This window comes from Miscanthus floridulus, chromosome 13 (genome assembly GCF_019320115.1).
Source record: "Miscanthus floridulus cultivar M001 chromosome 13, ASM1932011v1, whole genome shotgun sequence".
In the NCBI taxonomy this organism is placed as follows: Eukaryota; Viridiplantae; Streptophyta; class Magnoliopsida; order Poales; family Poaceae; genus Miscanthus; species Miscanthus floridulus.
In genome coordinates this window covers 5,074,375-5,096,760 of record NC_089592.1, presented here as the reverse complement: position 1 = coordinate 5,096,760, position 22,386 = coordinate 5,074,375, and the positions used below count along the sequence as shown (strand labels likewise).

At 43.7% G+C, this 22,386-nt stretch overlaps 1 protein-coding gene across 1 annotated transcript; it reads left to right on the top strand.

Annotated features, from left to right (window-relative positions):
• The first annotated feature begins 7,117 nt into the window (after window positions 1–7,117).
• Window positions 7,118–14,793, top strand: LOC136501776 (putative FBD-associated F-box protein At5g53635). Its single transcript, XM_066497311.1, has 5 exons — window positions 7,118–7,214; window positions 12,285–12,400; window positions 13,045–13,866; window positions 13,980–14,129; window positions 14,222–14,793. The coding sequence occupies exons 1-5, from the start codon at window positions 7,136–7,138 to the stop codon at window positions 14,609–14,611; spliced, it is 1,557 nt and encodes a 518-aa protein (XP_066353408.1). The 5' UTR covers window positions 7,118–7,135; the 3' UTR covers window positions 14,612–14,793.
• Window positions 14,794–22,386: the final 7,593 nt, after the last annotated feature.

Here is a 22,386-nt window from a genome sequence, read left to right as displayed (position 1 = left end):
AAGTTTCATCGCGGTCTACAACTTCTGTTTTGGTCATTTCTCCATCCGAGTTAATTTGAACAGTTCAAAAATATTTGAATTGAAGGATTACGATTTTTAATTAATGACAACCACATTTGATTACTAATGTGGGACTATTTTTTAGCGACAGACCCCATGACGATATAAGGTTTTAGTGACAGACCGCATGACGATAAATATACCTATCTATACAGACAGATAGTGAATTGGTAAACGAGGAAATAGTGATAGAAGATCTATGAGTTATCTTTAGCGACAAATCATTCATCAATAAATATTATTTTTAGCGTCAGATGTCTGATGCTAATGTGGTGTTGTGGTGTAGTGAGAGTGTAGAGAGGAGAGAGCTTGGTGGCTAGGATTTGCGAAATGAGAGTGGGAGGGAGAGAGCCCCTTGCCCTCTTGCTCATGGCACCATATATAGGCAACAACAATTTACAAGCGGCCCCTTGGTGGGAGTGGGTTTTACATGCTCTAATAGCACTAGTTGGGCCCCTTCTAGGAGGACTTAGCTCATATTCCATATGGGCCCCCAACAAATAAGAGGCTATGGCATCATGCCATGTTTTATTTGTGAAGTTGTTCTGCACTCTTTTCTTATGACTTGAGCAGTGTGTACTCTGTTTATGAATTTATCATTATGTTCTCTTTGTTTGTAAAATTTATTGTTTGGTAGATGTTGACACCAAAAAATGTGCTAACATGGAAATTGGGCCATGCTATCAAGTTTCTAACATCAAAGGGTGTTGGGAAATATTTGGCGCGACAAACGACAAAGAAACAAGCAAAGAAGAAGGAGGATGGCACTTGGCGACCTGGCTCAACGAAGTCGGCCAGGCCAACTCACCAAGACGGCGAGGCCGGCTCCCCTACCCTAGGTCGACTTAGCCGACTCTCCTAGTCGGCTAAGCCGATTGCCCCTAAGCCAGCCTGGCCATAGTACCTAGGTGTCGCGGGTTCAGAACCATGTATGGCAAGCATCTGGATTGTTCATCGGAAGTCGATGTGTGGGTCATCTCTAGTGACTTGGACTCTCAAAATACGCTAGGGACATAGATCGGTTCATCCTAGTTTGGGCTTTTGAGCCCTACGTCTAGCAATATAGTGTTCTTCATGTTAAGAATGTCTAATCTAGGGTTTACAACAAAGAAATCGAGAGAGTTTGGCAGGGGATTGCGCGGTGCTATCCTAGGGTTCCTGGCTATTGAGTCTACTTGAGCGGTCGAGGACCCGATCCCCTTCTAAGGAGCCCATGCCTCCCCTTATATCCTAAGGAGGACATGGGGTACAAGTCAGTTTTGGTTCTAGCCTAAGGATTCTCCACCGGATGCTTGCAATTCCTTCGTCTTTGCGCCGCCTGGTACTTCCCTATTGTTTAGGAGGGGGCCAACAATGTCGCAATGATTCCCTGACGCTGCTACCATAGTCTGACGCTTGATCGTTAGGGGCTACCTACCGTGGTGCGGCCTCCCCTGGGGGAGGCTTCTCGAGGTTTCCTTGGCGTGCAAGGTGTCGTTGGCCTAGAGCAGAAGACTCGAGGGGAGCACGGATTTTCTTTCTAGACCAAACTTTGCTCATTTCAAATGACCCCATTTTGGCTTTTTCTTTGGCTTTTGGTCATCTGAGTGAGTTTTGCCTTTTTTCTTCTTCTTTAATCTATCTCTATGTGTTGGTGTGGACAATGCACTCATCAAGGGGGAGATTGCAAAACAAAGGTTGATATGTGTCCTTGTGTGTCAATTTATGATTAGTGATTGTCAGGAGATGACCAAGGCTTTTGTTGAGTTTGGAGACTAACCATCGCGTGAGTGCGTGTGCAACATATCTTTTGGCTGTGTTGGTGTGTAGGTGTGGATCACAGAGATGGTTGATGGACATAGAGAAGGGCAAGTAGAGACGTGCCGTGCCAATGGACTAGAAGCAGTGAAGGATGGACGTGACGCTTGGACCCAGGGACCAAGATGGCCACAAGATTGACCGCGGGTGGCTGACACTTGAGTACATCGACGAGCAAGAGTACATGCGGAGGAGTAGACTATGTTGACCAAGATAAGACAATGGTTGACCAAGTCAAGTGGAGGCGCAAGAGGACTTGGTGATCGGTCGGTCAAGGACGATGGTGACACATGTCAAGATTATAGAGGAGTTGTCGTAGATACGCTTCTCCACGCAGTTTGGTGGTTTCGGCCTTGAAACCACCTGTTGACGGTTTTTCGAGTTTGTGCCTCAAAACCCGGTTGGAATTCCAGAGGGAACGGGAGGAGGCGCGTGGCATCTATGTGTAAGACCAGACCTTGTTGATCTTGGCAATAAAGCAATCATGTCCTCTGAATATCTTGTCCATGATCTTTCTTTAATCTCGTTTGTTTCGATTGGATTTGGTTTTTCTCCTCCCGGTTCCCCCTCTCTTGAGCTTTTGATGGATTTCAACTTACTGCAGGTTTGAGGGTGATTTGAGTGGATGGATTCGTGCTAGAACCTCTAAGGAACATGTTTACCAAGTGGTTTGGGCAGATTCCTCATGATCACTTAGATCCATCACTTTTACGAAATATTGTAAAAACCCTAACTCTTTTAATAGATTTTTCGATCTGCATTGATTCATTGACTTCTGGGTGATGATCTTTGGGAAAAAGCTTCTAAGCACCCAAGGGAACCTCTCTGCAAAATTTCAGATTTTATAGAGTACGTTTGAATTTATTTCGAATTTTTCTTGGAGAGATTTTAGCTGAAATCTGCAAAAACCAGCCTAGGCCGGTTTTTCAACTTGCTCCGATTGAGCTCATTTTTATTGGAGATCTTCTCCTTGGTGTTTTAAGGTCCCCCACCAAGTTCAAGTCTATTCAAATTCGTTTGATTGGTTATTGACGTTTTCTCCTTTTGGCTCAAATCTGAAAATCAGTCTAAGCCAGATTTGGAAACTGGCCTAGGCCAGTTTTTCAACCTTCCCCAATTGAGCTATTTTTGGTGAAGATGTTTTTCACAATGTTTTAAGCCTCTCCACAAAATTTCATGTCTTTTGGTGGTCGTTTGGTTAGTGTTTTGTGTTTTGAGCACTTGGTTGGACGGTGTTGGGATAGCGGCCGAAATCGAATGAAAAATTGGATTAGGCTACCATATTCAACCCCCCCCCCCCCCCCCCCACCCCCAGTCTAGTCGCCTTGCTCAGTCCTTTGTATATACAAAATATAGTCAAGATAAGTCATATACAAAATATGGTCAAGATAAGTTGTATTGGTTGAGAAATCCTTCCGTCGATCAGCATACACAATACATACATAGCACAAAGGGAATGAGACCTCTTTCTTTATTTTTCTTGTAGTATACAATGTACATCTATGATTACAGGCCGGGGCCTCTCCCCATTCGTCTTATAGCCGAAGAGGCTGCTAGATATAAGAGCTCCTTTGACTTCTCCCATTGACTTTGCTCCTATCCTCTGCACGCCTCATGTACCTGGGTGAGCGCATGGTCATTTTTTGTGACCACATGATTCGCCCACAAGTAATTTTTCACAACAGAATCCATAATGATGTCAAGTAATGTGGCGGGCGCCCTGGGGCGGACCCCAAAAGTCTATAGCCTTTGCGTACTTTTCCAGTTCTAGAATATTAATTTTTAATGTACGCTCATTCACACATGGGTATTTAACGTTAGATTTATTTCCAAAAGTATCTTAGTTATCGACTTTGCTTCTATTAGTGCTTGATGTGTCTCTAAATTTGGTATTAGTTGTTATATGTTCACCCAGGCTCTAGCAATTCTCTAGGTCCGCCACTGGGTGTGCCTATAATACGCTGTGTTGTACCGAATTGAATTGCTTTGCTTCTCTAAACTAAAGTGGAGGAAACCTTTTACTCTAAAGAAATTCCTATCCACAATCACTGGAGACCTCATGTTGGATAGATAAATGGTCTATCATTATGTATTAATATAAGTCAAGATATTCACATAAATGGAGTAAGCCTTTTATTAGAGGGTGTATAGTTGGCAAATATTTACAGTAGTTCCCTTATCTTATATGCGAGTAACAATATGGTTTGGTCACTTGTAAGGTGGTTGTCATGTTGAAAGAATATGTCATGTATCTCAAATGACGAACCACTTATTTTGAAATGCAATTACAAGAAAATGTTGAGCACCATATATTTATTCTAAATTTGTTATTGGGTAGGTATGCTGACTTGCTGAACGAGGATAATCACTATGGGAAACTGGGCTATGGAGAATCGATCATGCAATCGGCACAATTTATTAGTGCACTGCTGCTAATTAATCTGCAATGCGTCATATTCAGGACAAAATCGATCCTCCCAAAAATCGCAACTCTGATGAAGCCGCCCTTGTCCCAAAGGGCAAAGGCAGTGGACCACGAGCTGAAAGTCTGACGAGGGGATCCAACATGTAGCTGGGCTCGAGCTTCGTGATTTGGGTGGCGTGGTAGGTGGCTACCGGCGGCCTAGGCAAGACAGCATGAGCATATGAGGTGTTGTTTGCCGGCCGCCGGCAGCGGTGGTGCGAGGATTCAAATCCAAACTGAGATCGAAACGGAACCAAGAGTCCAAATCTCCAAGAACATAAAGGGCGCGTTTGCGACCCTGGCCCGGAGGCCCGGCTGCGCCCGTGGGCTGCAACTTGCCATGTTTGTGGTCGTGGCCCGCGAGCGAACCTGGCTTCCCAGAGCCAAAAACGCCCTCTCCGCCTGGCCCTCTGGAAACGACCAAAACCCTCGTTTCTTTGGAACCGAGCTCGTGGCGGCGCACGCAGGCGATTTTGGGCGGCGGCGGGGTGGCTCGCGCGGGCTCTAGCGGGAAGGGGAAACTTCTTCGCGCGCGTCCCCGCTCCCCGCTCCCGCTCTGGCCGCCGCGCGCGAAGCGAAATGGCGGCGATTTCACCAGCCTTTATATACGGGTTCCCACTCTCCACTCTCTCCTTCTTCCACTCGGTGCTTGCTCTTCCACCTCCCTCGTGAGAGACCGGCGGTGAGTGGTGGTGCGTGGCGGCGGCGGCGACCTCCGGCTGGTTGTGGGTTCGGTCACCGGCGCCGGCTGCTGCTGGGACTCCGTGGCGGCGGTGTTCCTCTTCTTCTCCGTCCGCATCTGCTTCGTCTTCTTCCGGATCTGCCTCCTCTCCGTTGTTTGGACCCCGAGCCAAGGTGAAATCGACCCCCAATCTTCTTTTTTGTGGTGCTTCTTGAAGTTCTTAGGGTTTCTTGTTCGTTGCTGTTCATGATCTATTAGGGTTTCATACTTGCTATAACTGCTTTATGCTCCTATTAGGGTTACTTGTACCTTGCTATTCTTGATCTGTTGGGATTGTGATCTGTTAGGTTTGTTGATCTGTTTCAGATTAGTATTGTACATTGCTGTTCATAACTGTTTGATGCAGTTGTTAGTGTTACTTGTACCTTGCTGTTCTTGATCTGTTAGGGATGTTGATCTGTTTCTGATTACTATTGCTCTGAGTTTTTTGTTCCATCATTGGTCGATGATGTTGTCCTCGATGATGTTGTCCAAATTTAGCACTGGGAGGCATCACATACAAGATGCAGCCGTGCTTTTGTTCATATGCATTCATTTCACATTCATGTTGATGCCTAACAGGGTACATTAAGCTGAAATCATGTTACATTTTTACATGCTTGTAGATGGATCTGTCTTTGAGCCGTGACATGTTGTGTACGAAGGCAGCTGCCTTGACTGTTGTTATGGTTTCCTTTGTATCCACTAGGCTGAAAAGGAAAACCCCTGAACCTGAAATCCCACTGCCTGATCCTATAGCACGGGCCCTGATTAGGGATAAAAATGAACAGCACAGACAGAAAACACTGAGAATGATATACAACTCCACTGATTCAGAGTGTATTTCTATGATTAGGATGAAGAGAGCTGCTTTTTTTAAGTTAGTGAGAACTTTTAGAGAGAGGAGTCTTGTCACTGATAGAGAGTGAGTGCAACTGTTGTTTATTTGCCTCTTTATTTGGTTCTTACAATTCTTGGTAGCCATCAATGACTAAACAAGGAAAAAAACCACCAAACTACTAAGCTGAGGCTATTTTTTTATCAAGTAGCCGATGATGTTCACCATCATTCAAACTAAATGGTCGATTGAGGCATGTCATTCAGACCACTTACATGTTCTACATTTGGTTGGTTTCAGAGAATGCCTCCTTGCTATGTGGTCTTTGAAGGGAAGAAATCTAGGATTTATTTTACATGGTATGAGTGTGCTAAGCAAGTGCTTAGGGAAGAAGGGGCTATCTATCAGAAGTACAACAACTATGATGATGCTCTTAGAGATTTTAATGCAAGGGTACCTCAAGAACCCTTGCTGTTACCAATTGATGCCCCTCATGGGGATGCATCAGCATCCCATGAACTGGTGACAGCTCAAGGTTCTGAAATCTATCCTCATTCACCTGGGCTGCAAGACTGTTGCAAAAATGCTGTCATCTTGATCTTGTTTATGGTTGTAGTTGGTCTGTCACTCAAGCTGTTCATGTGCCACAGCTGTTGTTTTAATTAGTCCGATGATGACACAATAGGATGACTGCATTAGCTGGCTACATGCCACTTTGATTCATGTACTCTCTTTTATGTTAACTTGTTGCCCTTCTCAGCTTGCTAAACTACTTAATTCTGCTACTGTTCTTAATTTGCTTCTTTGATTATGCAATGTAGCCGGCAATGTATGTGTTGATTAAATAGAATTAGTCTGAGGCCTATGTCTTTTATACATTTTCATTCAAAGTGTTTGCTTCTCTGTTGATCATGATGTTCTTCCTTCTCTTTGGGTCAGGCCGAGCACAGCAGTTGGCAAACACAATTTGTGCTCGGCAGTTGGTGGCGGTTGGTGTTTGAGCTCGGCTGAGTATTGGGTCACAAACACCAGCTCGCCTAGGCCGGGCTGAATCGGTACAGGTGCGCAAACAAGCTGCGTTGCAGCAGTTGAGGCAGGCCTGCCCACGCCTGATCCGTTTGGGCTGGCTAGGCCGTGCTGGTCCAGGTGCGCAAACGCGCCCAAAGTGGCCTGGGCTGGCACCTAGAGAAAGAGGGCAGTACGGAACTATAGAGACCCCTCGGCGAGGTAGATATCGTCGTCTGCTCGAACCACCATGGGGCTACTGGCGCTGCAGCGGCTCATGTCCCTACAGCGCAACCGGCAGCGGCGTCAACGGCAAACCCGAGCCCTGAGTAAGCCCTTCCTAGCGCTCCTTGGCATGTTACCTTGTGTGGCTGTTTCTTTCAGTTCACAGAAAAAAAAAAAAATCCCTGTTGTACTCGCTAATTGATTCATTTTAAAACTTGTACTAGTCTGAGAGAATGATACGTGCCTTTGATTTTCTTTTAAGAAACAAAGGCGTGTGCTCACAGTTAGCTAGTGCTCTGTCTCCCTAGACGCCTGTGTTTGCACCGAATTTTTTTTATTCATATTCAATTCTGGCATAGGTCCAGTTTAGTTTGCAAAAAAAATTGCAAAATTTTTCATATTCTCTGTCACATCAAATCTTTGAACGTATACATGAAGCATTAAATATAAATAAAAAATAAAACTAATTACACAGTTTAGACGAAATCTACGAGACGAATCTTTTAAGCCTAATTAGACTATGATTGGACACTATTTGTCAAATAACAACGAAAACGCTACAGTAGCCATTTTGCAAAATTTTTTGCATCTAAACAAGGCCATAGGCTAACCATCCTTGTTGGTCTGAAGATGGATCGATTGATTCATCAATGGATAAAAGAAAGGGCTCACCCTGTCAGATGCTCATGGTGATTCTCACGCCGCCAAAAGAATGATGTGTTCAATCCTAACCCTTCCCGAGGTACTGACATAAATTTTAGTGTCTGTTTGGTTGTGGCTGCAGCTAGCCACGCCGCGTTTTTGGCACGCCGCAGGTCTGTTTGGTTGCCAACGCGGATCTGGCGTGTCCAATAATCTGCGGCGCTGTCTCTGTGCTTTTTTTTTGTGTGCCAATGCTCGCCAAATGTGCGGCGCTGTTTTTCTCCGCCAGTGTGCGAGCGTGGTGCTATGTGGCGGGACCATAATATCCCCATGTCGCTCTAGCCACACAGATTGTTTGCACTATGTTATCTTAATATATTATCTATATAAACAGAGAACAGAGTTCCTAGTTCTGCAATTGTCCGGTCCAGCACTCTGCCCAGCCCTCCTAAATTAGTACCTTGGCTTTGTTCAGCTCTGATGGTTTGTTCTATTTCTTAGGTATACTCACACACCGACATAAATAGTGGGCTCTAAGCAAGCCCATGGGCTAATTACAATTTACAACATTAGGCAGCCCAACACTCCCCCATGTGTGAGCTCTTCACTTTGCAGATTCTTGGCATATGTGCACTCATGTGGAGGATTACCTAGGGTAGAATATTACCTCCATGTTCTGCTGTTTTCCTTTCTCTTATAACTTTATAAGGGCAGTCCCAATGAAAGAAACTAGTAGTTTCTATAATATAGGATACCGTATCAAAAAAGTACTACTTTCCAACCCATGGTTTCTATGAGTAATAATTATTTTCTCTTTCTCTCTCCCAACTCTATCTTCTTTCTCTAATGAGAGTGCGGACACGAGCTCCCTAGAAACTGGTAGTTTCTCCCCAATGGCGATTTCATGGTTTCTTGGTGCATTGGGTCAAGAGTAGACCTGATTTCTTCATGAAGAAACCATTTCTATGATTTTTGCTCTCTTTCTTCATTAATTACGTTGCCATGTCAGCGTTTTGCCTACATGGCAAGTCATTTAATGAGGATAGAAACCATCATCAATGTACCATTGGGACTGCCCTAAGTAACCATTTGGGTTTACAATCCCAATGTTTGACTTTTATCCCATGTGTGTGCATGCAGGACATTTTGCACCATATATATTCCCTGTTGCCACTGCGTGATGCTGCCCGTGCTGCTTGCTCGTCTCATGCCTTTCTACGTTTCTGGAGATGTCATCCCAATCTAACCTTAAACTGGCATATCCTTGGCTCAAATGCAAATGCATCTCAAGGGAATTTCAGCTGCATAATTGACAACATCCTGAGGAACCACTCAGGCATCAACATTAAGATACTCAAGCTTCAGTTATATGGCATTTATGATGCCTGCCAGTATCTGGACAGATGGCTTCAGGTTGCTGTTAAACCTGGGATTGAAGAACTCACCATTGAGCTATGTTACCGTCGGGGTCCGCCGACCCCGACGACTTGGCCACGGCGTCATGTATCCTACGATATTTTACCGGTCTAGACCCCGGCAAATAATACGTTTTGACCCCGGCGGCCGGCACAAAGCAGGGGGCAGGCTGGCTAATTTAGCTGATATGATAAGTGCCCAACAGCCCACTATGCTAGCTAGTCGCAAGGTCCAACAAGGGCAAGCAGCAAGGCCACTAGGTAATAGCCCAATTTATTAGCGTGCAGCATCAGGTTTACACTAATCTACGGTTCCTCTCCCTCGACTCGCGTCATGCAAAGAACCTTTGAACATTATGACTCGTGCAAAATACACTAACTTCGTTCCATCTTTAAGCGGTTCTTTATAACTAGACATGCAAATGTGTGACTAACACATAATATATTTGTCCCTAACATGGTGAGGAACTCCTTTCAAAATTCCTTGAAGACACCATTGGTATTTTATAATGGCAGTGTTCGGCTGACCAACAAGCCGGCTTGTTCGGCTTCTTTTTACAGCCGAAGCAGTGTTTTTCTCTCACAACATTCCAACATAAACAGTGTTTTCCAGCATGAACAGTGAATTTTTCATACCAGCCGAACACTGCCAATTGTTTACCACCGCATATACTACTTATCATAGATATCCTTGTTCCTTCTCAAGATAAATTATTGTTCCTCCAATTTTTTTATGATAAAATTGTTCCTCCAGTTTTGATGGTCTCTTATGTAGGCATTATCTATTAGTAGATCATTGGTTGAATCAAATTGGCATCACAAAGAACGTCACTAGTACATGAGAATTATGTTGGTTCTCAAACCATTTGGAATCTAAGACAAATGCATCCTCGATTGATCTGGGAAAGTTGTGTCCAGTTTATGAATTTGAATAGGATCAGACATCAAGATCCTATGGACTTTGATAAAAACAACGAGGCTGCTTCATTTGTATCCAAATTCCAAATGGAGGCACAGGTTGTCCAAATTTGACACAAACATGCATGCATCTCAAAGTTGTCTTGTTTTTATATTTTTCACACGCTTTCAGCGAAATATACTGGAACCCAACGACAACATTACATAATTTTTTGCAGGATTGAAACTGCCGGAAAGCTATGCCTTCATCCAGTATCAAGGGGAGTATTGTTTCCTGTTCAGGGATGTATACATCCAAAAGCAAGCAAAGACCGGACCATCTCGTTATTCTTGTCCAAGTGCGGTTGGGAGGATAGTAGATTCAAATGGTTCTACTGGAAATCAGGATTTGTTGTTGGACCTGAAAGGTACCATCAAGTAATTTATCATTTTGCAGACTTCATTGGATACTGAATTGTAATGATGTAATCTGTCAAAGGATATCCAAGGCAGATGTCAGTACTAAAACTCTGCTTGAGCATTTGAAACCAGCCCTTTGTCTTGAATCTTGATATGTGCAATATTCCAAGACTTGAGCATCTTATTTCTTCTGTCCATACTCATACAGGAACAATATATGAAACAACTACAGTCCCATCCAGGACATTTTGTGTTGTAAGTTATGTTCCGAACCCAAGTAGAGGTTATTGTTTTGTGTTGGTGTTCTTTCCTCGATGTATTTTCATTTCAGGTGAGTGTGGGACAATCAGAAGCAAAGGTTTATAAACTAAATTTTGCATGCATATTTGAGCTATCCACTATGTCAATTTACACATGTCATAACTTCGAGCATTTAGTGTGCCATTTCTGCCTGTTAATTTGGTTATGTGTTCAATTTCTCAACGCCGCTTCCATTCCAAGTCAACTATTCACCATTGTCCACCCACTGTTTTTTTTCCTGTGCAGATAGAGGCTATAATGAATGACTTACATTCAACTGGAACTGCAGTCTGCAGGGCGCAGGCTAATATGAATTTATTTTTCTCCAGAGCATCTTTGTATAAAGGCCCTGTTTAGTTCCACTTCATTTTGCTAAATTTTTCAAGATTCTCCATCACATCGAATCTTTGGACGCATGCATGAAGCATTAAATATAAATAAAAAATAAAACTAATTACACAGTTTAGACGAAATCCACGATACGAATCTTTTAAGCCTAATTAGACTATGATTGGACACTAATTGCCAAATAACAACGAAAAACGCTACAGTGTCATTTTGCAAAATTCTTCGGATCTAAACTGGGCCAAAGCTGGAATGCATACTGCAAACCTGTAAATAGTAGCATGCTCCTATCGTTCTTTAAGCTATTTCTTGGTGCATCTGCATTTGTGGCTGTAGCTTCAGTCTTTTAATGTGCACTATGAGGAACAAACAGGCTTTTCATGAAGCTATGGTCCCATTATTTATACAATGATAGCCTACGCTACAATTTTCATTCTCTAATATTAAAGATCTATTTTTTTAAGAACGGATGGAGTATATCTCTTCTCAAAGCAAAAGAAAAGACAGAAGAGTATTGCGCGATTTCTTTGGCGTTGATAGGATTCGAATTCGAATCCAAAAGTCAAGCGTCTCCGAGGACATAAAGTGCCAAAGTGGGCAGGGCTGCCACGTAGAGAGAGTCCTAACATCTGACGGAGTCTCGTGGAGATCCGTCGGATAACCGGCGAGGTAGTTAGGGCGGATTTAGGCCCGGAGCTGCAGCCCAAGCAACATATATCTTCTCTTCATACGAGCTTATCTTAGCACGAGTCCCCGACCCCGACGCCGGCCGCCCGCCTCTCCTCGTCCGGAGTCGCGGCCCTCGCGGGTCACAACATCGCCGCGTCGCGCCCTCGCATCGCATCAGATCCCGCACGGCACCGCACCGTGGCTGGCTCGGCTGACCGCGGCCCCACCTACCGCGGCGCGCCCGCCCCGTCCGGCCCCGGCGACCGCCGCCCCTTCTGTCGTTCTGTGGTTCTGCCTTCTATCTCAGGTGTGACTGGATTTGCAGTGTCTGCTCTAGACTACATACACGATTTGATCAAACTTGAGGTTGATTGACTCATCATGGAAAAACGAGTTTTACATTCATTTTTGGACGGAGTAAAAAGTTATTTGAAAAAGATTGTCTTTTTTTCCCATTCTTATTCATATTCAATTTTTGGTCTGCAGACGGATCGATTGATTCATCAATGGATATAAGAAAGGTCTCACCCTGTCAACAAGATGCTCATGGTGATTCTCACGCCGCCAAAAGAATGATGTGTTCAATCCCAACCCTTCCCGAGGTACTCGACATAAATTTTAGTGTCTGTTTGGTTGCCGCTGCAGCTTGCCACGCTGCGTTTTTGGTGCGCCGCAGGCCTGTTTGGTTGCCACCACGGATCTGGCGTGTCGAAGAATCTGTGGCGCTGTCTCTGCATTTTTGTGCCAACGCTCGCCAAATGTGTGGCGCTGTTTTTCTCCGCCACAAGTTAGGTGTGCCGAGCGTGGTGCTATGTGGCGGGGACCATAATATCCCCATGCCAGCTCTAGCCACACAGATTCTTTGCACTATGTTATCTTAATATATTATCTATAAACAGAGAACAGAGATCCTAGTTCTGCAATTGTTCAGTCCTGCACTCTGATGGTCTGTTCTATTTCTTAGGTATACTCACACACCGACATAAAATAGTGGGCTCTAAGCAAGCCCATGGGCTAATTACAATTTACAACATTAGGCAGCCCAACACTCCCCCATGTGTGAGCTCTTCGCTTTGCAGATTCTTGGCATATGTGCAATGTGTAATGCAATATACCATGTGCACTCATGTGGAGGATTACCTAGGGTAGAATATTACCTCCATGTTCTGCTGTTTTCCTTTCTCTAAGTAACCATTTGGGTTTACAATCCCAATGTTTGACTTTTATCCCATGTGTGTGCATGCAGGACATTTTGCACCATATATATTCCCTGTTGCCACTGCGTGATGCTGCCCGTGCTGCTTGCTCGTCTCATGCCTTTCTACGTTTCTGGAGATGTCATCCCAATCTAACCTTAAACTGGCATATCCTTTGCTCAAATGCAAATGCATCTCAAGAGAATTTCATCTGCATAATTGACAACATCCTGAGGAACCACTCAGGCATCAACATTAAGATACTCAAGCTTCAGTTATATGGCATTTATGATGCCTACCAGTATCTGGACAGTTGGCTTCAGGTTGCTGTTAAACGTGGGATTGAAGAACTCACCATTGAGCTATGTTATAGAGTTGACATGAAGCATAATGTCCCATGCACACTTTTAACCGATGGTGTCCAAAACTCAATCCGGTATCTTCAACTTTCCTGCTGCACCTTCCATCCCACACCTGAACTTGGCCCCTTCAGAAACCTAAAAAGTCTGCTCCTGCGTTCTGTGCATATTTTGGATAATGAGTTAGAGGGCTTTCTTTCCAACTCCCATGCTCTGGAGAAGTTAGACCTCAATGGTTGCGAGAAGATAACGTGCCTGAAGATACCTAGCATCCTGCTGCAGCTCCATAGCCTGAAGGTTTCTTGTTGCGTGAAGCTGCGAGTGATAGAGAGCAAAGCTCGAAATCTCTCCTGTTTTATCCTTGAAGGACAGAGTGTAAAAGTCTCCCTTGGAGAAACACTGCAAATGAAGAACCTGCGCATGGGCCGTTCCAACCTCGTCTGTTACGCCCGTGTTAAATTGTCATCCAGTATGCCAAACCTCAAGACTCTTTCCATCAGCTCAGATTATGAGGTACGGATTTCCTAAATCATTGGTTTTTGTAGACTAGGGGATGTATATATGAATATTACTATAGTCATACATTTTTTTTTGTAAATCTAATCTGAAACATCTTTACCTTGCAGAGGGTTAATACACCAATGCTTCGTACCAAATTCCTATTCCTTAAGTGGCTGTCTATTTATCTGAGATTGACCTCTTGCCCATCCTATGACTATTTTTCTCTGGTTTCTTTCCTTGACGCTTCTCCCTCCTTGGAGACTTGGCTGTTGGATGTAAGACGCTGTTCATTCCATCCTGCAAAATATTTAGTAACTGCTGGATCCATTTTCACTCTATTTTATGATGTCTTTTCCACCCCACACAGGTAGCTGAGGAAAGTATGCAGCATGAATCAATTTTCGGAGGCGGCTCCTTGCAGTTGAGGCAGATGCCTATGCAGCACCATGGCCGCCTTAAGACTGTGAGGTTCAAAGGCTTCAACTCAGCCAAGAGCTTGGTTGAGCTAACGTGTTATATTCTCAGGAACGCAAAGTCACTTGGCCGGCTCACACTGGATACCACTTATGGTGATCCTAAGTGTGATAGCGCAATGTCCGGCGGCTGGTGCACTCCCATGAGTAAAGATTTTCTCATGGAAGCACGTAGAGGGGTTTCGGCAATTAGAACGTATATTGAAGATAAGGTTCCTTCTACTGTTAGGCTGACGGTGGTGGAGCACTGTACTCGGTGCCATGCTGATAACTTATCTGAATAAATAGGTTAGATTAGATTAGATTTGGATGAAGCTTGCTTTCTTTCTTGGAATGAATTGGATTGCAAGGCCTGTTCAATGTCTGTCTCATAATCAGAGTAGGTATGTAATATTTGTAGGCATGGATAGACCATGCTTTGTATCTTGTGTTATTGGACACCGCCCCTTCAATTCAGATCAGTGTCGCGTCGCTTTTCTTTGGTATCTGTCACATACGTGGATTTTTGTCTGTGGATGGAGATTTGTGGTGATGTACGTTCTCAGTCTCTCTTTTCTTTTCGAAAAGGAAGCGGGAAAAGAATTAGAAATACCCATGTTTCTCTATTATCTACATATGCCATTATTAAACAATTATCCTCCACAGCCCGTTAAGTAAAAGTTAATAAAAATACACATATACCCTATTTCTCTATTACCTACTGATGCATGCCAAGCCAACCATCTCATGCACTTAAGTGTTTACAGTTGACCTAGAAAATATTCATAGTTGCAATTTATTTATTTGTGTCAAACATAGTCGAAAAATGAAAAATAGCTCAACAAACGTTTGAAAATAAAGATTAAAAAAAGCTTCTTGATCAGACAAGGGTTTGAAGCATTGCAAGGTATGGTTCCAGGATTGCCACCACACACCCGCAGGTTTGCATTGCAAACCAGCTTGCACATCATGTAAACTTTTAATACCAAAATTATTACAGGCACATACATGACAACGGTAACATAATTCTTCAGAGTTCTTAAAAAAACATAAATTCTTCAGAGAACGGATACAATTTGTGTGAAAACAACACTCCAATATATATGTTCCATAAAAAAATAGCGAGAAATGAAACAAAGCAAAGCACATACATACATGGATACATGCGACAACAAGAGATACACTAGTGTCTCGTGCCGAAGCATGCATGGAACAGTGCAAAGGGTTTACCTGTCATAATTTAGTGGCTACATCTCTGGACAAGTGTTCTCAATTTCGGAAAGGAGCGGCCTGACGGTCTTCCTGAGCCCGAAATCAGTCCCAATGAAAAGCATGCAGCTTTCAAGTTCAGACATGGTTTTCGAAGCTTCATAGTGAACTCTTAAATCCCTTGTTTCTAAAGATTTCCGCATACTGTTCGCAGCGCATCACTGATTTAGCAATCTGACTGCAAAGCTTCACAATTCTCAGACTGTATGCTGTTGGATTACGCATTGCCGCACTTGCTGTAACATCACAGATCAGAAAGACACCACACAATATGTGATGCATATAAAGATATACATTCTACACAGCATATGATACATATAAAGATATACATTCTAGCACAATTATATCACAAGCGACAACATAGATTAATATATGTCCATATCCTACACATATATAAAGTACTTAAGTAGTATTATTACATAAATAGAGTTTCTAATGGACTCTCAAACTCTCACATAACGAAGACTACTCTAAACGGATACGAACATGACTCTAGCTGCAGCAACCTTCTCTCCATGGTGTCCAATCTCCATGGAGTCAAAAAAGTTGTTGACCTCTCTCTAATTTATCCCCCTTTGGCATAAAGCACCAAAAAGAGAAGAAAAGAAGAAAGACCAACACTCACTCCTCATCTTCTTGGATGGTGTCCCAATCGACATCATCCCCACCAACAGCTCCACTAGCACCTGCAACGTCCTCCTCTCCACCATTATCATCATCGTCGTCGGAGGAGGAGGAGGAGGAAGAAGACACCACAGCTCTCCCTTGGCGATGAGTGGTCGAAGTGTGGTGCTCACGCCTAGTGCTCCTCCTCATGGACTGCAAGGTGGACCTCAAACTCATGTGAGGATCAAGCTCTGGCTGGTCCTCCTCCTCCTCTGTAAGGAAAATTGACCCTATGTCCATTTACTTTGGATTTTGGCGTTTGATGACCAACAACCAAATTGGACTAATAAATTTGCAAGTGATTATTTTGTAGTTCAATAGGATGCAAGATGTGACTTGGACGAAGGCGATGTGATGATCCGATGATCAACTCCATAAGCAAGACCTCAGAAGCACAAGAGAAGACCCAAGATATCAAGCAAAGTCCAAGCACGAAGACAGAAACCAAGCTGGACGCAAGATCACGAAGAAATGAGCTCACAGAAGTGACCGGACGCTGCACAGGACGCTGCACCGGACGCTCCTATGCACAGGACGCTGCACAGGACGCTCCGATGCACAGGACGCTGCACTGGACGCTCCGATCAAGAGGCTCGGCAACATCAGAGTCAGCAGCAGCAATCGGACGCTGCACCGGACGCTTCACAGGACGCTGCATCGGATGCTTCGATGCATAGGACGCTGCACAGGACGCTGAGTGCCAAAGTCCGGTCAACATCAGTAAGGTTCTAGAGAGCCGTTTTCGTGACCGGACGCGTCTGGTCAGAGTCCGGTCAGTAGCAGAAAAGCGGGATTTCGTCCCCAACGGCTACTTTCTCAGTGGGGCTTATAAATAGACCCTCCAACCGGCCATTTGAGGAGTGTGGAGCTGAGGAAACATATCTAGGGTATTGATACACCATTTTAGTGATCTCCACTTGCATAGTGCTTAGTGTTTCATTAGGTGATTAGCGTAGGTGCTTTGCGAAGTGCTTAGGTTGATTAGACCACCGCTTATGCGCTTGCTCTAGGTTTAGGCCTAGTGTTTAGTGAGATTTGGATACCTCTTACCACTCGATGCTTGGGCGCACCATTGTTGTACATCGAAGGGGCTTGTAGTCTTGCGAGATCATACCAACTGCGTTTGTGGTGTGGCCGCCACCGTGTACCGGAGGGAACAAGGAACGGACGGTGGGGAGCATCCGGGAGAGCCTTGTCGGAAGGCACGTCGGAGACCCACTTGCGCGTGGGGAAGCCCCGAGGCTATCCACGGAGTTACCCGACCGGGAGCTTGGCCCTTGTGAGGGGCTCCAACGAGGACTAGGGGAGAAGCTTGCGCGCTTCTCGATACCTCGGTAAAAATACCGGAGTCATCGATGGAAGTTTGCATATCTCTACCTTGCTCTTTAGCTTCCGCATTTATATTAATTGCATTACTCCTTTTACGGTAGAGATAGCAACACACTAGCAAAACCGCAGTTGCACATTTAGATAGTTTATCTTTTGCATATGTTTTGCTAAGATTAAAAAAGGGCCATAGTTTAGAGTTAGAATTTTAAGTTGCCTAATTCACTCCCCTCTTAGGCGTCACGGTCCTCTTCAATTGGTATCAGAGCCAGTTGGCTCAATTTGGACATTTGGCTTAACCGCCGTTGAGCCGACGCTATTTAGAGTGGTTGGGATGGATACCTCTAGGCCTCCGCACTTTGACGGCACTAACTTCTCTTATTATAAAGCTATAATGGCTTGCTACCTTGAGGCGGTTGATTTGGGTGTTTGGAGAGTCACTCGTGACGGGATGAAACCCATTAAGAATCCCAAAAAACCCACAAAGAGTGATGAAAAAGAAATGCATTTCAATGCTAGAGCTAAGAATTGCTTTGTTTGAAATCTTTTAGTATGGATGTGTTTAACCAAGTGTTCACTTTAAATACGGCACATGAAATTTGGTTAAAAGTCCAAGAGCTCCATGACAGCACAAGTAATGTCCGTGAGCAAAAACATTGTCTAGCTAAGCAAAATTATGATTCCTTTACAATGAATGATGATGAGCTTGTTCGTGATATGTATTCTCGTTTGAATCTAATTATCAATGAGCTCCATTCTATAGGATTAACAAAGCTAGATGATGCAGGACATCGTGAGGAAGATCATCTCTGTGCTACCACAAAAGAAATATACAAGCATCATCACCTATCCTTCACAACATGGAGAACTTGAGCACCATGACCCCGGGCATAGTCATTGGCAAGATAGTGGCATTTGAAATGTCATGTAAGATGGGTCAAGAAGAAGCCTCTTCATCGAGCAAAGGCAAAGCTCTCGCATGTAGCGAGAAAAAGAAGATGAAGGGCAAGCAAGTTGAGACAAGCTCAAGCTCAAGCTCCTCAAGTGAAGATGAAGAAGAAGATGAGGATGATGATGATGATGAAGGTTCAAGTGATGATGATCAATCTTCCTCCTCCACCTCTGACCTTGATGAAGAATCAATCAAACTTATCAACAAGGTGGAGAAGATGATCCAAAGGCTCAATGTCAAGGGTGTGCCCATCCAAATCCAAGATCTCATTTTCACTAATCAAAGAAATGAGCAAAGAAAGAGAGGATGCTATGGATAGCGGCGAGTTGGGGCACTTTGTAGAAGTTTGTCCAAACAAGCCCACACCCAAGACAAAGAAGAAGGCATGCAAGAACCAAGCCCTCACATCAATAAGGTCATGGGACGATTCTTCAAGTGAAGAAGAACACCATCACAAGAGGCGAGGGCGCAAGCACTCATCATCAAGCTCTTCTCGTATGTGCCTTATGGCACGAGGTAACAAAAGCTCATCCTCTAGTGAGAGTGATAGTGATGATGAAATGCTTTCTTATGATGAAATTGTGCAACAAAATCTTAATTATGCTAAAATTTGCACTAGTCAACAAAAGAAGCTCGAAAAATTAAAAGAGAAGCTAGATAGTTCACAAGAAGCATATAAAACCTTACTTGAACAATATGAGAACTTTGCTAATCTCAATGTTGAACTATCTACTAAAATTGAGCAACTTAAGGCTAGTGCAACAACAAATGCATGCGCAATTAATGATGAGCAACTTGTGAAGAAAAATGAAAAATTAAAAGAAAAGTTAGCTAGCTCACAAGATGCTTATAAAAGTTTGCTTGCTAAAATAGAAACCATGTGCAAACATTGTGATGAGCTAACTAACAAAGTTGCTAAGCTTGAAGCCGTTAGTACAACCCCCACCAAGGCATCTAAAAAGAAAAGTTCTATCTTTAACATGTCTAAAAAGGATGCCTCTACTTCTTGTAATGATTTATGTTTAGACTCATCTTTGTGTAACCAAGTTTGTGTTGAGAAAGTTATTGTAGATACATGCACACAAGAGGTTGCAAAGGAGAATGAGCAACTCAAGCAAGAAGTAGCTCGCCTCACCAAGGACTTGACTCAAGTGAAAGGCAAGACGAAGCAAGCCCAACTTCATCAAGATAACACCGTCAAGGGAGTGAAGAAGCTTGATGAAGGACAAACCGTGGTTTGCTACGTGTGCCACAAGGAAGGTCACAAGTCCTATGAGTGCAAGGTGAAGAATGGGGGAGGAGCAAAGAAGAAAGAGAAGAAGCAAACAAGCAAGCTCTCCAACACCTACACCAACAAGGTGGACAAGAAGGCCTCCACACCATACTTGTTAAAGAAGAAGAAAAATGACAAGGTGGTGGCCATCAAGGTGAACAAGCAAGCCAACAATGGAGTCAAACGCTTTTGGGTGCCAAAGGAAATCATTTCCAACATGAAGAGCACCAAGAAGGTTTGGATCCCGAAAGGGAAGTGAGAAGTCTAATGGATTTCAGGGGAATTTGGAGACTTGGCAAAGTATGGGTGCATTTCATGGGGTGCATCATGATGGAAAAAGTCATTGCCATGTGGGTAAGTGAATACTATGGACCCAAATTCCCCTTCCCATGTTAGGTAACTAGATGTTATTACTTTCAAGTGATATTTCTTACAAAATGGTATCCTTAAGCATCTAGTTGTTTTTCATGCCTAGGTTTGCATTTGCATGCTTATATCTTTTGTCATGCATATACTAGGTATATCTTATGGTAGGCTTGCTCGGTTTCATTCTTAACCCTTGGAGCAAACATACATGGTTTAAAATTGTTTAGGAGCACGGCACATAGCTTGTCTTACAATTGTTCATCTAATATGTGCCAAAGTCCAAATTGTAGATAATCTCTCCCGAATATCATCTTCGAAAATGACTCTCACATTCATGTGATGTCATCTTTCAAGTGGTATTTTGATCCTAAAATCAATGTGCATGATTCTTACAAGTATTCCACACTTGTATGCACAAATTTAGGGAGAGGTTACTCTACAAGTTGGATGCCTTGAGACTAACACCTTTTCAAGCTTATCATATGTGTAGTAGTCTCATTGCAAGGAAAATGGAGTCCCCGGAGTTAAGCATCATACTTCAAATATCCACCACCTATTGCAAGTGGTAGAAATCAAATTTTGTTCCACATGTGGTATTTCTAAATCAATATCATCATGTTGATTTCATTTTGATATTTATATGCTTTCTCCATGCATTATATAGATTAAATTCCCTTGAGCAATAATTTATCAATTATGCATATGCTTTGCCTTCTACCATATGTATGCATATATTTAGGGGGAGCTTAATCTATATAATGTGAGAGTCAAATTTGGTGATCTATTCCACTCTACACACAAAGGATCACAAAGTTTGACCATCCCTTGTGCTACTAATGTCTTCCTTTTTGGTGTTTGATTCCAAAGGGGGAGAATTTAGAGGACCAAAAGCAAGCATTAATTTGTAGGACCAAAAGCTAGACTATAATGGTCTACAAGTGGTAATGGTCCGAGAAAGGGAGGAGAGTGGATTATGGATTGCCTATGGAATGGGGAGAATTTATAGAAAGCAAGGTTTAAATCCATAATGCCACATGGGGACATTTGCAAGGGCAAGATAAGTTTTTATGTGATATTCCTTAGTTTTACGAGAAGTATCTTTTAGCATCATATAATCTTGCCCCTTGCATTGCATCCTAGCAAGTAGGTAGTTTTTTAAATTTCAAAATTCTATTATTTGCTTGCTTTGGTCGTGTTGTCATCAATCACCAAAAGGGGGAGATTGTAAGGAAAATGGACCCTAGGCCCATTTACTTTGGATTTTGGCGTTTGATGACCAACACAACCAAATTGGACTAATGAATTTGCAAGTGATTATTTTGTAGTTCAATAGGATGCAAGATGTGACTTGGACGAAGGCGACATGATGATTCGATGATCAACTCCATAAGCAAGACCTCAGAAGCACAAGAGAAGACCCAAGATATCAAGCAAAGTCCAAGCACGAAGACAGAAACCAAGCCGGACGCAAGATCGTAAAGAAATGAGCTCACAGAAGTGACCGGACGCTGCACAGGACGCTGCACCAGACGCCCCGATGCACAGGACGCTGCACCGGACGCTCTGATGTATAGGACGCTGCACCGGACGCTGCATAGGATGCAGCACCGGACGCTCCGATCAAGAGGCTTGGCAACATCAGAGTCAGCAGCAGTGACCGGACGCTGCACCGGATGCTTCGATGCACAGGACGCTGCACCAGACGCTACACAAGACGCTGAGTGCTAGAGTTTGATCAACATCAGTAAGGTTCCAGAGAGCCGTTTTTATGACCGGACGCGTCCGGTCAGTGCTGACCGAACGCTGGTCAGAGTCCGGTCAGTAGCAGAAAAGCGGGATTTCAGTCTCCAACGGCTACTTTCTCAGTGGGGCTTATAAATAGACCCCCAACCGGCCATTTGAGGAGTGTGGAGCTGAGGAAACATATCTAGGGATGTTGATACACCATTTTAGTGATCTCCACTTGTATAGTGCTTAGTGTTTCATTAGGTGATTAGCGTAGGTGCTTTGCGAAGTGCTTAGGTTGATTAGACCACCGCTTATGCGCTTGCTCTAGGTTTAGGCCTAGTGTTTAGTGAGGTTTGCATACCTCTTACCACTCGGTGCTTGTGCGCACCATTGTTGTACATCGGAGGGGCTTGTAGTCTTGCGAGATCATACCAACCGCGTTTGTGGTGTGGCCGCCACCGTGTACCGGAGGGAACAAGGCCCGTGGCAGTTTCGGCCGG